General features: G+C 33.8%; 1 protein-coding gene across 1 annotated transcript; it reads left to right on the forward strand.

Annotated features, from left to right (window-relative positions):
* Positions 1-750: 750 nt before the first annotated feature.
* On the forward strand, positions 751-10,435 carry LOC147404246 (uncharacterized). Its single transcript, XM_086440124.1, has 6 exons — positions 751-1,122; positions 1,559-1,879; positions 2,028-2,752; positions 2,836-2,925; positions 8,607-9,428; positions 9,704-10,435. The coding sequence occupies exons 2-6, from the start codon at positions 1,768-1,770 to the stop codon at positions 9,836-9,838; spliced, it is 1,884 nt and encodes a 627-aa protein (XP_086296250.1). The 5' UTR covers positions 751-1,122; positions 1,559-1,767; the 3' UTR covers positions 9,839-10,435.
* Positions 10,436-15,628: the final 5,193 nt, after the last annotated feature.

Here is a 15,628-nt window from a genome sequence, read left to right on the forward strand (position 1 = left end):
GGGTTAAGGCAAGTCCGATCAGAAAAAAAAAAAGAACACAAAAGGGATTAAATCCTCACCTAGGTTCGTCCTTGGGCATCCTCTCTTACAATGTTCATTATCTTTGGAGGTAAAATAGTAGAAGACAAGACTCTCGCATTAAAACTATCTTCAACCATGTCAATCTTTATGATTCTTTTACGTATTTGATTTTCTAAGAATCATATTATTTGAGCTAATGAGATTATATTAGTAAAATTCAACTGTCTCAACTTTCACATGACAGGAAAAAAAAAACTCAAATTCCTTTTGAATTTTCTCCTTCATCAGTGACAACTATAATATTAGGGTTTCGTATTCTCAGGGAATCCTCTGAAAAATCTTCTCATCTTAATTGTACTTCTATGCTTGGCATCGTTTTGTACAATTTTTTATGCTATTATCTTCTTAATATTTAAATAAAAATATTTTGATTTATTTGGTAATTCTTTCAAAAATCCAATGTCTTCGATATTTGATCTATTTAATTTTTAGTAAATTATTCTAGAAGTTAATATAATATTTCGTGGCATCGTGCTACCAAAATCCAATGTTGAAGATGAAGGATTTATGGCAATAAGTTGCAGGTTGGAGATATTTTGGTGCATCAAAGATTGAACTCAAGGGGTAATGACAAGTTTTAAAATCTAGGGGTTCCTCTAATTATCATATAAAATCTGAGAGTTAGCTCAATTTTTTTTTCTTTTTATTTTAAAAAATTAAATAGAAGGAGAGTCTGTAGTACTTCATACGTTTTGTTTGAGCAGTCCAAGCAACAAACCAGAATTACAACAAGAGACCTCTCTACGAATTCTCCATCTTCTTCGCTCTCAATCGCACGCGCAAGCACACTCGCTCTCGCATGAAACCCGTCTTCTTCTTCTTCTCCATCTTCTCTCAGCGGCGCAAAACCAAGACTCTCTCTCTCTGAGTCTCTATTTTGAACCCTAACGTCTCTCCTTCGATTTTCCTAGAAATTCTGAATTTGATTTTGCGAAAACGCGTTGAGGACACTCGAAAGTTAATTGGATGGTTAGGGTTTCTCGTATCGGATCCAACGGTTAGGATTTCCACCTCAGAAACAACTAGTTTGCGCCTAGAGAGGTAGGGTTAGTTATCTTCCTTTTTGGGTTTGATTTCTATCTAAATTTGTGGTTCAAAGTTGAAGCAAGACCCTATTTTTTTTTTATTGGAAGTTTCCTTTTGTCAAAGTTTCTATTATTTTTATTTCCTTTTTAATATTCGTCTAGGGTTTTATTATTTTTTCTCTTCCGATTCTAGGGTTTCTTGGAATGGGTTTAGATTCTCTTTGGAGAAGTCTTCTTTTGTTGTTTAAGAGATAATTAGGGCATCTTTTTTGGAGAATCGATTCGAGTTCTTGCAGAGATGAGGGTCATTTGAGTGTGTCTAATCCATCTCATGAGATGGAGGCGTAGAGTCTACTCGTCTTTCGGATTGCTAAACACTTAGGAATTGATGTTTTTTCGATCTTGATTTGGCTTGTTCGGTGGTTTAATTTAGTGTACATTCTACATAGCAGGAGTCATAGGGTTTTCGAAATTTTGTTAAATTCAATCGAAATCAAAGTAGTTCGAAGAATGTGAAGCAAGGCTGGATTCTCGAGAACTCGGTAAATTAGGGTTGGACTGGATTAATTCTTTACGGGAACATAACACAATTTTGTTGGAATAAGGTCGACCTAATAGGGATTTTTTTTCTGATTCTCACTGATCATGTTCCATACTTGTTATGGAAAGAAGTGAACCCACATTAGTTCCAGAATGGTTGAAGGGTACTGGAAATGTAAATGGTGGTGGAGGCAGTACAACACACCATTTTGCATTGTCATCCTTGCACTCAGGTACTATTAATTTACTTAATTTCCTGGGTTTTTTTTGTTTTTTGGTTCTTTGAAATTAAGTATTTGTTATTTATTTACTTAATTTTCTCAATGGGTTTTTTGTTGCTTCGAAATTAAGTATTTGTACTGTGGTTTTATTTTGTTATAGATGATCGTGTCACTACAACTTCGAGAAATAGATCGTCTGTGGGCATTGGTGATTGTGATAGTCCGCGTTCTATATTTTCGGATAGAATCTCTTCGTCTTACTTCCGTAGGAGTTCTAGTAGTAATGGTTCTATGGTACATGACAAGGACTCATCTGCCCATTCTCGATCTTACAGTAATTTTGGTAGGAACCATCGCGATAGGGATTGGGATAAAGACCCTCTTGATTTTCGTGAGAATGAGCGGTCAGTACTTGCAAATAGGATTGAGAAGGATATGTTAAGGCGTTCACAATCGATGATATCGGGGAAAAGGGGTGAGGTGGGGCCGAGAAGAGTATCAGCTGACCCAAACATTGTCAACAACAATCATGGAAACAATAATGGTCTGGGGGGCATTCACAAGGCTACATTTGAAAGAGATTTTCCCTCTCTTGGAGCTGAAGAAAAACAAGGAGTTCCTGATATAGGAAGAGTCTCATCTCCTGGTTTGACTTCGGCCATTCATAGCTTGCCAATGGGTTCTTCGGCCATGATTGGGGGTAATGGCTGGACCTCAGCTTTAGCAGAGGTGCCCATCAAAATTGGAAACAATAGTGGGGTACCCTCATCTTCTCAACAAACTGTTCCTGCAAGTTCGTCCACTTTGGCTTCTAGCGCTACAACTGGTCTTAATATGGCTGAAAAGTTGGCACAAACCCCTTCACGAGCCCGTACCACACCCCAGGTAACTGAGATGTTTGTTTTGTTATTTGAACTTGTATTGGAGTTGTTATGTTGCTTAATGCATCCTATGTCACTTGATTGTAGTTATCTGTTGAGACCCAAAGGCTCGAGGAATTGGCAATTAAGCAATCTCGGCAATTAATACCCATGACACCATCAATGCCTAAGACCTCAGTAAGAGCATTTCTTCCCCTATTTGATCTTGTCAGAGAGTTTCATCTTATCTTGGTTATTTTGTAGTTGGCTATCGGTCAGCGATAATTTAGAAAGATTTGGTCCCTTTCATCTGATTACTTGGTTCAACCATTTTCCTTGATTATATGTCAAGAAACTTCTTCATTTTTTTTGTTGATGAATATAAACTAGTATTTTTTAAATGATGAAAATCTTTAGAAGGAATGTAAAATTTGAATCACATTCTTGTGGAAATGGTATTTTGATGAATCAGTGCCTGTGTATTTTAATCAACTAGATTAAAAAAAATTATTGCATGAACATAGTTGTGCAAAAAGATTAATCTCATAATCTGCAGTATCTTCTTTCAGCGATCAGATGATAATGAGTTTCAGAATCTAGCTTACAAAACTGATGGACACATGAAAGCAATAAATTTATATAATTGTATGCATTAATTATTTTGTGTCCTTATTCTTCTTAATGGGTAAAGGAAAGTACTTAAAAATATCGTATTAGACCTGAATGCGGAACAGTATCTTTACAACAACAGGAAGTGCTGTTACTTTTTTTGTATCGTATTTGTGCTACTGCAATCAAAGCCATACTTATGTTTCAATATGATTACTTTGATTGCAAATTTTTTTTTTTGGTGGGTTCAAATGGTTAATTTATAGCAAGCAGATTTGCATGTGTTATGTCTGGCATCCATCCTCCTATCTACTATACTCCCAGTAGGTGACGAGTGATTGATTATTTCTTTTGGATGATAGGAAAGATTTGGAAAGCCTTAGCATGTGGACAAATGTATTTATTACTTTTTTGCCATCCAAAAACATATTTTTCCACAAGTAAAAAAAGAAGTAATGTAGTATTAGTATATAGTGTATGGGATGGACACAACCATTCTCTTTGATTCCTTTGCTATTTTCTTTTTAATTTCTAACATTGGAACGGCTGCTTGATTGCGAGAAATGACTTGCACACGTAGTCACCATTTACCAAGTTGGAGAACGGGTCTAAAACGGCAAGCGAAAACTTCGGGAAAAACGAAGAAAACGGGAAAGGAACGATATATATATATATGCTAACGTCCAAGACCTCATAGGGATGTTAGCATTATTCACCGCAATTTTTTTTTTTTTCAATAATACCCCTTTCCATTTTGTCTTATAGTGAAAGAGACAAGGGTATCTTAATCTTTTACATAATAAATATATTAATTATGGCCTTAATAAATGCATTTATCATGTTGGCATTAATTGCCAGATCATTTACTACAATAAAAGACATTTAAATCAAAAGACTACAATGCCCTTAACATTTATTATGTAAATAAGCATTTATTATATAAAAAATTAGTATACCCTTGTCTTTTTGACTAAAAGACTAAATGGGGAGGGTATTATTGGATATATATATATACTAGAGTTCATTCGTGCCTACAACGCAGGCACCCTCTTTGGGAGTTAAGGGGGTAAAAGAGGAAAAATAATAAAATTAGAGGGGTATTATTAAAAAATCTTTGGGGTTGAAGGGGGTAAAAGAAGAAAGATAGTAAAGTTAGCGGAGTATTAGTGAAAAAAGGAAGGGGTGGAGGTGGAGGTGGAAGAGAAGAGTCAAGACAATAAAGTTGAAGGAGAGGACAAAAGCAGTAGTGGGGTCACTGTAGTTGATGGGACGTTTATCCTCCACAAGTGTGTTTTATTATATATATTAATATTAAAAATAATGAAAAAAATGTATTCATAATGTAAAGTATAAAACATTAGACATTTATTCTAAGTTTACAAAATATTTTTGAGCGAAAAAAATATTATTGAATATCTATGTATGATAAAATGTTACTACACATAATTATACATTATTAAATTTTATGATGACAAAAAAGAGAATCTAACCATCAAGTATCTTTAGAGCAAAATAACACACTATTGAAAAGAAAAAAAATGTATAGCATCAAACATTATAATCAAATCCTACATTAAACAATGAACTAAAGTACAAACAATCATAAGGCCTGCGAAAAATGGGTTATTTTGATTTTTATTTTATTAAAAGAAACGTGTTTGAAAACGTAAAAGTCATGTTTAAAAAATTAGAACTTTTTTATTGGTTGAAAAAGTCGAGTGTTTTTAGTGTTTTAATTGTTAGACGTGCAAAATGTGTTTTGAATTAGACTTTTAAAAAAGATGGAGCTTTTTGTTTCCATGCTTGCACAACACGTTCTCATATTTCAATAGCTTCATGAGGAGTTGACTTGACAATTGGCTTTATTTTGATATCTGTTATGTATCATGTGACTTCAAAATCTCTGTTCCTAACTATTCTTGCATTACAATTTGGGTCGAGTAGTTTGACCTTTGCATACTACTGCATGAGCACATCCTCACGTTAGCTATTTATTTCTTATGATGATTGATGTCAAGAATATAGTGTTAAAGTCTTTTTTACTCTTCACTAGGAACAATTTACACGCGGGGGGGGGGGGGGGGGGGTATGATGCATAACCAATATCATAGCAGGTAGGATATGTTTTCTCTGCACAAATGAATTGAAGGAGAACTTGTTTTTATTTGCCCTCTTCTCCATGTTATATTCTCTTATGTCCTGTCCAAGCGTTATTGTCTTCGAAGGAAGATCGACATAATTTGTAGAAGCATTTTGTTCCTGGCTTTAGCCACCTGTCTTTTGATTCTTTCTCACAATATACTTGTTTGATATTTCCAAAGTTTTTGTTACATGCTTCCATTTTGCTGTTGAGCCATACCCTTTTTATGAAAATTGTGTACTAACTGTGAGGTATTAAAATCATAATGTATCCCTTGTCCCAAGTACTGATTGACAACGTTAGCTTTATTTCCATTCAATTCTTGAGCCATATATTTAGTAAAGGCATGTGTCGTCAATCTTCTCTTCTTACATCAATTTAAGTTTTCATGGTTTTTCACTGGGCTTTTAGAGCTTTAAATTTGACCCAAAGCATTCCTCATTGGTCTTCATTAGTCTTTGTTGCACATGCCCAAACAATCTCAATTGATTTTATTTATTGTCTATGGGGGCTATTCCTAGAATACTTTGAATGTAATCTTTTCTGATTGTCTTTCCTAGTCTTACTGCTCAGCCATTGCATTCCATGTCGACCTTGTTTTTCTATATTTCCTTGAATTTACTAATTTCTGTTCTTCTCTATCCTATGGTTGTGTTGCAAAATTTTCTCTTTAATTCTTTTTGTACCAGTCAATCACATAACAGTAAGAAAATGTGTCTTCACTTTTCTTACCCAACACTAATTAGGGTTCACATCCTTATGAATTTTCCCACCATTGTAATATTCCCGATAAATAAATAAATAATTCCAGTCTTTATGGATGGTTGAAACTAAATATCAGAAGTAGTTACCATTTTGTACTTCTTGCCATCAATTTCAACTAGTGTCCCATCCTTATGAGATTACTAAAGTTGAATAAACTTTATTTTGGTCCTAGTTATTTTGAAATTTAGTTTCTTCAATATTCTAGTTCCAGTTTTTCATTCTGTGTCTTGTAAGTTGTAAATTTTTTTTGATAAGTTTGTAAGTTGTAATTTCCATCAACCAATACTACTTTTTGTGCAAATCACATATACAAGGGACTTATCATAGGAAAATAACAGCATACACCAAGGGACCTCCCAAGAATATTATTGTTAATCAATCCATAACTAGTTCAAAAAAGTTCGTATTTAGGTCTAATGCTTGATGTCCACACACTGTACTAGATTCTCCCTTGTCTAGCCATCAACTTTTCTCACACTAGGCACCACTTCAGCATAGATGATTAGTGCAAACTCCACGGTTCTAGTTTTTCATTTACTCCCTCTGTTTTTCATTAATCCTTCTAGATTACGGCAAATTAGAAATACCAAGGGACCGCTACTTGAATATGAGCAGTTGACCAGTTGCCCTTGTGTCAAAAATTGTTAACCCACTTAAATTGGAAATATCAAAAGGGACAAAAATGTTTGTTATTTGTAGTAATTTTTTTTTTTAAACGTGATACTGATAACTGATTCTAAAAAATAACTTATCAACAAAAAAAACAACTGATTCTATAACAGCATAATGTCACCACACTTTTTGATATTTCCATACACATTAGTTGCACATCTTTCAGATACAATAAATTTGATTGGTTGAAACATCTCAAATGGTCCTGCTGTTTGTTTTAAGGCGGATTGAGACATTATGTACTTGAGGGTTTGGTAATTAGATTTAGAAAATTGAAACTCTGAAGACATTTGACGGTTTTGGACTAGTAATTGGCAGATGAAAAAAAAAAAGACATTATATGTTCTAGTTAGCAAGCTTATTCTGCTGGCTTTCTTCAATCAAAAGAAGATATCATATATGAATGAGCTAGGGTCAATGTTTAACTGTTGAACCATTTCAATTCATCTCGAGTGAGATGGCTTGGCGTTTATGGTAGCAGTATGTTACATTAGGTGTTTGTCTTGACTTTGTATTACTTTGTTTAGGTTCGTGTTGTATTGTGTTGGCTTTTGTAGTGAACCGCCCTGGGCCACTTATGTTGGTTATTAACCTACTATAATATATTGTATCCCAAGATCGGGATTTTAAACCTCGGTTAGTGTTCTCCAAATATAGTTTTAGAACCAACCCATATGTTGCAGAACTTTGTGAACATAATCTTTGAAGTTGAGAGCGAGATGCTTATTCTAAAATGAATTTCTAAGAAGTGTTTTATTATTATATTCCATATTTTGCATAAACCACACATTTATGCATTATCTAGAATATTATGTTGTAGAAAGATGCCCAAGTTAGGCTTATCCAAGACTCTTTATATGCCAAAAGCTCAAATATTGAGCATACTTCTTCATTAGTCTGTCTAATTGTCAAATGCCAACTTCCCAACTGTTGGAATTTTAACAATATTTGCAAGCCAAAGAGAATAAAAACTAATTTGACATTTGAATAACATCAGGAAAGATGAAATGCTTGATTCTACTAGAGCAGATATAAAAATTCATTTTTATTATATTTATCAAAAAAAAAACTAGAGCAGATATGTAGTAATGAACTGATGTTTGGCAATTTGATATGTGCATTTGTATATTTAGCTTGATTTCTCCTTTCTTGCTGTCTTTTTCAGCTTTGTAAGGTACGTTTTGTTGACCTCCCGTCCCTTTCATTCCTTGTACTTTTTCCCCATTATCAGCTTCTTACACCTATAAAAATCTTCTTTTTGGGTAAACAGGCAAGTAGCCCCACCAAGATACCCATATGGTAACCATTCAGGTTGCCTGCTAGTTAGTATCCACCCAACCTTCCATTCGCTTATAATAACTTAACCAGGAGCCCTTCTTTGAGTGAAAAGGATTTAAGTTGTGCCATGCCTCTTGGAATACTTTATTACAATCAATTAAAAAATCCTATGACCTACAATTTAAATCCTTAGCATTTGCATCACTCTTAACATGAGTTTTATTTTTCATAAAGAACTGGATTGATTAATGTTATGTTTTGTAGTGGTTTCAATGTTTGCTATATTTTGAAGTGCCCGTTTCTCACATCATGCATACCTTGACCAATACCTTATGCATGTAGTCCTGGTTTCTGAAATCTAAGCAAACAAGTATTACTTCTTTGACGTCCAATCATTGTCCTATTTCCTTTTCAGGTTTTGAATTCTGAGAAACAGAAACCCAAAACAACATCCAGGAATGAGGCAAATGTAGCTAACATGATTGGGCAGCAGCAGCAACTTGCATCGCCGCATCTTATCAACCATGCCTTACGTGGTGGTGGGCAGGCTAGGCCTGATTCTGGAAAAATATCTCATGGTGGAAAGCTTTTTGTCCTCAAACCAGCACGAGAGAACAGCATCTCACCTACCACCACCAACGATAGCCTGAATCCGACAAATGTTGGCAAGATAGCGAATGACCCACATGCCGTTGCTCCATCGACTGGATTCACTTCTGTAAGGAGCCCAAACCACCCTAAGCTCTCTCCTGTTGAGCGCAAGACCACTGCTCTGACCACAACCCATGTATCCTCCATGGAGAAGAAACCTACTACCATGTCTCAAGCCCAGAGCCGTAATGATTTCTTCAATCTTATGAGGAAGAAAACTTCTATTGCTTCTTCTGCTCCAGATCCAAACCCTTCTGTGTCGTCACCTGTCTCGAAGAACTCTGGTGAAACTGGGATTGCTACTGCTCCTGTTAGTCCTCAGGGTGGTAGCGACACCCCTACGTCAGATCTGTCTAGTCTGGACTGGTCAACTGTGACTGAAAATGGAGGTAACATTACTAGCAATGGGAATGTTGGTGAAGAGTCTCGGGGTTTTTCAAACATTGGAGAGAAGCATTCAAGCCCCAATGCAATTCTTTATCCAGATGAGGAAGAAGCTGCCTTCCTTCGATCACTTGGGTGGGAGGAAAATGCAGGAGAAGAGGAAGGTCTTACTGAGGAAGAAATAAATTCTTTCTATAAGGAGGTAACTAAGCTGCCCCGTTCTCCATTGTTCTAGTGGAATTAGTTAATATCTTTGATGTACTCTCTCTTAGTTACACTTAAGGTTTAAAATATCATATCGATTGAATGTTTCGGTTACTGAAAAAACTGATACATACCCAATACATTCCCAGAATATTTTGGAGTCAATGTTTCGTATCGGTCTTGTCCAATACCGATACATATTGTCTGATATTTTAAACCTAACTACTTATTAGTTGCTAGCACATCTAATTAGGTTTTTGCTTGAATGTGCAGTACATTAAACTGAAGCCGTCCTCGAAACTGTGCCAAGGGGTCCAGAAGCTCCCGCTTCCGCTGGACTCTCACAAGGGCAATTTGAGTGGTTCTTCATCTGGATTGAGCTCATCTGACACCAGATCCATTGCGTGATTTTCAGTCGATTGACATATTGGATGTTCATATTTTGATGGCAGAGGGGTTACTTTGTTTTTGAAGTTTCTAATTGATATTGGATAGAAAAGCTGTGAAGAAGTAGGTGGGTGTGGAAAAAGGAGTGGAGGGTGGCATATATTTCCACCCTCACCATATGATGCTGAAATTGAAGTGCAATAAGTTAAAGGTGCTCCAGTCCTTTGGGATGACTTGTGCTGCCAAAACTCAAATGGGTAGATTATAGGGAGGGCTGTTTTTGGTCTGCAATGTAGGAAGCAAGGGAAGTCTCACAGTTTGGGAAAATCTGATTTTTTTTTTTTTTGGGGCTCAATTCTGAGAAAAGTAGTTAAGTCTTTTTATATATATTTTCTGAAGTTCTTTTTTTTATCTCTGGAATTTCCCATGGAAAAGTGAAAAAAATGTAGGTAAAAAAGCAACCCCTCTTTCAAGATGATAGAATTTTAGTACTTGGAAATTTGACTCTGACTGTAGTTCTTGAGTTAAACTTGATGACTTCTGAAACGAGTTGGATGAGTCAAAATGGATATATGCTTGGTTTATTAAATATATTTTAAAGTACAATTTTTATTATCACCTAAATTTTTATTTTTGTAAAGACTTCATTTAAATAAATTTAAATAAGATGCGAAGGCATGGTTAAAATTCTCTGATTGTATCAGTCAATATGAAATGATCCTGAAACATTTAATGTTTCGGGCCCCAGGGTCTGCTTGGGTCAACTAGCTTGGCTTTGTCTTGAGTATTTTTCGTTCCCTAACGCTTTGAGATAGTGTTAGTAGGACGGTTGCAATGCGGTACCCGTCCTTCTATACTACTGCTATATCCGCATTATATGCCATACATGGGTCAGATGCACGGCATCCTCGGCGAGGGTTATCACGTACCATGGCTTATATCTCATTTGTCATTCTTAGCACGCTAAATACTTGTGATAGTTGGGCTGTGAACTAGGGTGCCGCGCGGCCCCTCTGCTGTTGTTCCATTATTGTTGTGAAAATTGGATGTTTCAGGTATGTATCGGTTGATATTGTATTGATTTTTTCAATAACTGAAATACCAATTATTCCATAGATACCAAATTATTAAGCCTTTTATTTTAAATTATATATATATAATTTAAATGTGTCCTCTGGTGTAATAATTAATAAATAATTTGCCACTCATCAAGAAATAATTATAAGTTTCTTGCAAAATAAGTGTTTTTTTTTCAAATTTATAATTATATATTTATGTCGTATTTTTTCAGACAGGAACATTAAGTATCACTCAATCCCATCAAGCTTCCAGACAAGTTTTTGACATTAATGGACAAGTAAAAATACAAGTGAGTGTAGGTGACAATTAGCTTAGTTGATAAAATCTTTGGGTGATGATATTAGAGACATTGGTTCAAATTCCATTAACACAGAATTATACTCGTTAAAAATAGGTTTATCAATAATGACAAAAAAAAAAAAGGAAATACGCAAGTGAGTTAAAAGTACTGAGTTAGCTCATAATCAGTTGAGTCAACTCACAATCCTAAAAGCATTTAATAATGGGGAAATTACCAAAATAGAGCACAAAAATCAATTAATTCTCAAAATGGTGCACTATTCAAATTAGTTCCAAAAACATTAATTTATGGTTTTCAAAAATAAGTTTTTTTTCAATACCAAAAACGATAAAAAAAAATTAAAAATGAACAATGTTTTTTTTCTTCTAAAATCATATAGAAAATACTCTTTTTCATACTAAAAAATAAGGGTATTTTCAATATGAAAATTGCAAAAAACACCGTTCAATTTTTTTTTGTTACCATTACAGTAAAAAAAAAAAAAACTTATTTTCGGAATTAATTTGAATAGTGCATCATTTTGGGAATTAATCAATTTTAGGTCATGTTTTGGTAAATTGGCCTTTAATAAGTGTGTTTTTTGAAGAAAATGGGTAGGGTTGGCAATAGTTGGGATAATGCCCATCTACTCGACTCATTTGACCCGAATAAATTTGATATGGGCAAGGTTTTTCTATTCGATTAAGCATTCGGTTAATATTACTCGATACAGTTTACCCAAAAGTTTTGTAGGGTTGAATATATGAGTATATGTCATATCCTACCTAATTACCTATTATATAATTTTTGTTATTAAAGTAAAATATATATTAGGAGAGAGGGTAAAACTTTGGGTGACTTAAGAATCAAGTATGGTTATCCACCGAAAACTTAGGTAAAATGGATTTGGGTATTATCCTAAAATTCGAGTAAGAAATAAGATATGACCGTATGGGTGTTTGTGTTTCAATTTGGGTATGGAGTCGGTCAAGGTCTTACCCGACCCATTGCGAGCCCTAGTAATGGGGGCTTAAGCGCCCCCAAGTACTATACTAGATAACAAAAAGCATAGAAACTAGCACGGGCATAGAGATACGTCTATAACGTGGATTAAAAAAAAATCATGGCCTATTCCTAACCATCAAAATTTACTATTTTTTTTTTTTTTTAATGTAAATAGATCCAATGACTAGAAATCACCAATCAAACCAGGATTTAGCGTACAACGTTCACCAATTGGTGGGCCTTACATTCATGGATTGGATATTGTATTATATCCATGGATCAGGTTGATTTGTGACCAATCTGATAATGATTCGATCAGGTTTTTCTTATTTGATCTTTGGATCCAAACTTGATTCAATAACGATCACCTATTTAATATAATAAATAAAAATAAACTTCATACATTTAAATAAAATATACTATATAATTTGCATAATTCCAATAGGTTATCAATTCGGATCCTTTTCTGAATCCATACCCAAATTATTGGATCAAAATGGATCGGATAACGACTGTCGGATCAAATCGATTGACAGCCCTTCCGGAACGGTCATGCGTGCGCAGATCCATTAAAGGTGGAGGTCAACTTAGGAGAAATTAAGAAATCAGTGTCGTGTGTCAACGGAACCTCTCTCTCTCTCTCTCTCTCTCTCTAACAAGTGATTGGACCTCGATTTCCTAAACATGCATTGGGATTATCGCATTTTTTTTAATTTTATTTTAATTCTATTATCGTAGACCTTAGGGATGATACTCTATAAACAGCCAGATTTTGGAACTATACTTTTATTTGAAAATCACTTCTATTGGGCCCTTCTAGATATTTGATTTATAGTTTTTGCATCAATCATGTTGAAAAAAAATAACACCACAGTCCTCTAAGATTCATGCTTTAGATTATACTTATTTTATTTTTTATTTTTAGATACCTTTTTGACTTAATTAAAAGTTTTGAAAATCATTAATTATTAATCTTTCAAATTGAAATAATCAGATTTTGTTATTTTGTCGATGTGACACTCTCTCAACCATTGAAAGATGAGTCGTGATTTTCTAACTTTTTTTTTTTTCACTTAATCTGTACTCAACTATTTTGACAAGAGCACATAACCATAAATCATTTTCTTCGGAATACAAAAGAAAAAAAACCAAGTCAAGAAATCATTAGTTTTGAATATTGGGACTACAAGAAAAATAAGCTACAAAGATTTTGTTCCCTTTAAAATGGTTTGGAGAGAGTTGTTTCAATTTTAAGGGAAAAAAAATATGCAAATAGTAATGGGATCTCCAAAAGTAAAGGAGCACTAATTAATTAAGGTCATGTTTGATTTGATGTAAAAAAGTCGTTAATTTCGCAAAGTTTTGAGTTCAAATTTTTTTACTCCATCTAACTTTTATTCTGATTATGGGAATTAAAAAAAATATGCATAAAATATTGGTAATTTATGCAATCTACTTAAGACAATAAGTAGAATTGTTAATTCTATATGGATGAAATTAGATTCGGAACATATATAATAGAATTTTGATAATATGACGTAATTTGTGGCTAATGTACTTAACACCATTTTCTCTCTCTTGCCCATTGTGAAATAAAGAAAACTTTCTGATCTGATCACCTTGTGACATTAAAAATGTGATCCGATGCAATATAATTGTAGAGGACAAAATTATATGAACTTTAAAAAAAAATGTTATTTTTCACCGTTGAATTTTATTTTTAAATTTGGGTACTTACTGGTTATTCATTTTCAACACCTTAGATCAAGTTCAAAAAAATATTTTTTTTTTAATATATATATTTAATATGAATATTTTCATGAAACCTAAAAACCTGTTGTTGGATTGTAAATGTAATAATCAATGTGAGCCCAACGACTTTTTTTAAGATTTGAAATCTAAACAAATAAATATTGGTACAGCAGACAAGAGAGAATCTCTTTATTGTTGATGTCATTTGTGCCACATGTCAAACGTTTGTTGGACTGTGAGCAAACACGTCAAGTGCGTGTGTCAAAACCGGGTCATATTATCAACACTCTATATAATAAGATCAGAATAAATCTGATTTGATACAATTGACGTCTTAGATAGTAGATCCAAAATTGATTCGATAATCTCAAATTGACCTTTTAAAACCCAAATCCTTGATCCATATTTGAATTTATTAATTAGATCGAATTTCGAGTGTGATCACCTCAGTTGCCAACCTTACATTATTAAACCAATTTATGACTTTTTTTGCATTAATTTTTACCAATAAATTGGTTTTTTATAACAAATATTAAAGGTTAATGGAATTGAGTAGTTGACATTTTAAATAGTTGATTCCCAAAGCTCTCTGTCATGGGATTTCGTATGAGGCTCTAATTCCGTGAGGTGATATCAGAATTTAGTTTATTTTATGAGTTGTGATAATCTAACTACCCACGTGGCAAACTCAATAGATTACTTGATGTGACAAGTTTGGTAAAGGTAGATCTGTGCTCCTCGAGATACATGATTCCCTCGAGATACATTTTTAATGGGAAAGTGCATTCATGTATCCCAAAGAGCGTAGATCTACGATTCCCGAACTTGTCACGTTAGGATAGTCGATTGAGTTTGCCACGTGGGGTAGTCAGATTATCCCGATTCTTATTTGATGGTCATTGTGAATCTCACTGTGTTGATGTGATGGTCCTAGATGTGTTTTCTCGAGATATGAGTAAAAGGAATTTACGGTTCCGTGCGCACCTCCATGTCAGAATTGTAGTAAATCTCAATGTCACCTCAGCACCATTCTTATAGTAAATGTATAAAAACATCCACATATTTTATAGAAATTATAGGTCTAACCAATTTATTAAAACATTTATTGAGAGGTCATATACATAATTTTAAATCAACGTTACGGATATATACAATGTCTCAACATTCACATCATCTCACGAGATAAATGAAATGTCTTAGATGATATTTTTGAAAATCTCGATCGAGTAAGTAAAATCTCGGCTGAGTTTAATGGGGATTTTGTAAATTTTGATTTATATATATATATATATATATATATTAGATTTTTAAATATTTATTATATAAATAAAATTTTATTAAAAAATTATAATTATTTTAATTTAAATATATGTAAATCAATCGATATAAACCGAGTTAAATGGATTATCTCGTCCAAGACGACTCCAGCTCATCCATGGACAAGAAGAAACATTAAACCGAGTTTTGAAACCATGGTCATATACCCATTTCAGTATTTATATATTTTCCTGAAATGGATATTCTCTGTACTGATTATAGCTAAATGGATATTGTTTTTCAATTTAATGTCATACGATGGATATCCATTTTGGTAAATACACTTGTTTTCTTGCTAACTAAAACCAATTGGGAACCTATGTATATCAACTTTTGACGATATTCTGATTCAGACTCATTATTCATTTTAGTTCACA

Source organism: Akebia trifoliata, chromosome 4 (assembly GCF_017979445.1).
Source record: "Akebia trifoliata isolate Shusen 1 chromosome 4, ASM1797944v1, whole genome shotgun sequence".
Classification (NCBI taxonomy): Eukaryota; Viridiplantae; Streptophyta; class Magnoliopsida; order Ranunculales; family Lardizabalaceae; genus Akebia; species Akebia trifoliata.

Excerpts from the sequence above, each read along its gene's own strand:
- LOC147404246 (XM_086440124.1), top strand. The coding sequence starts at position 1,768 with ATGGAAAGAAGTGAACCCACATTAGTTCCAGAATGGTTGAAGGGTACT. Across the intron at positions 1,880-2,027 it reads ATTGTCATCCTTGCACTCAG|ATGATCGTGTCACTACAACT; the intron begins GTACTATTAATT and ends ATTTTGTTATAG. Across the intron at positions 9,429-9,703 it reads TAAATTCTTTCTATAAGGAG|TACATTAAACTGAAGCCGTC; the intron begins GTAACTAAGCTG and ends TTGAATGTGCAG.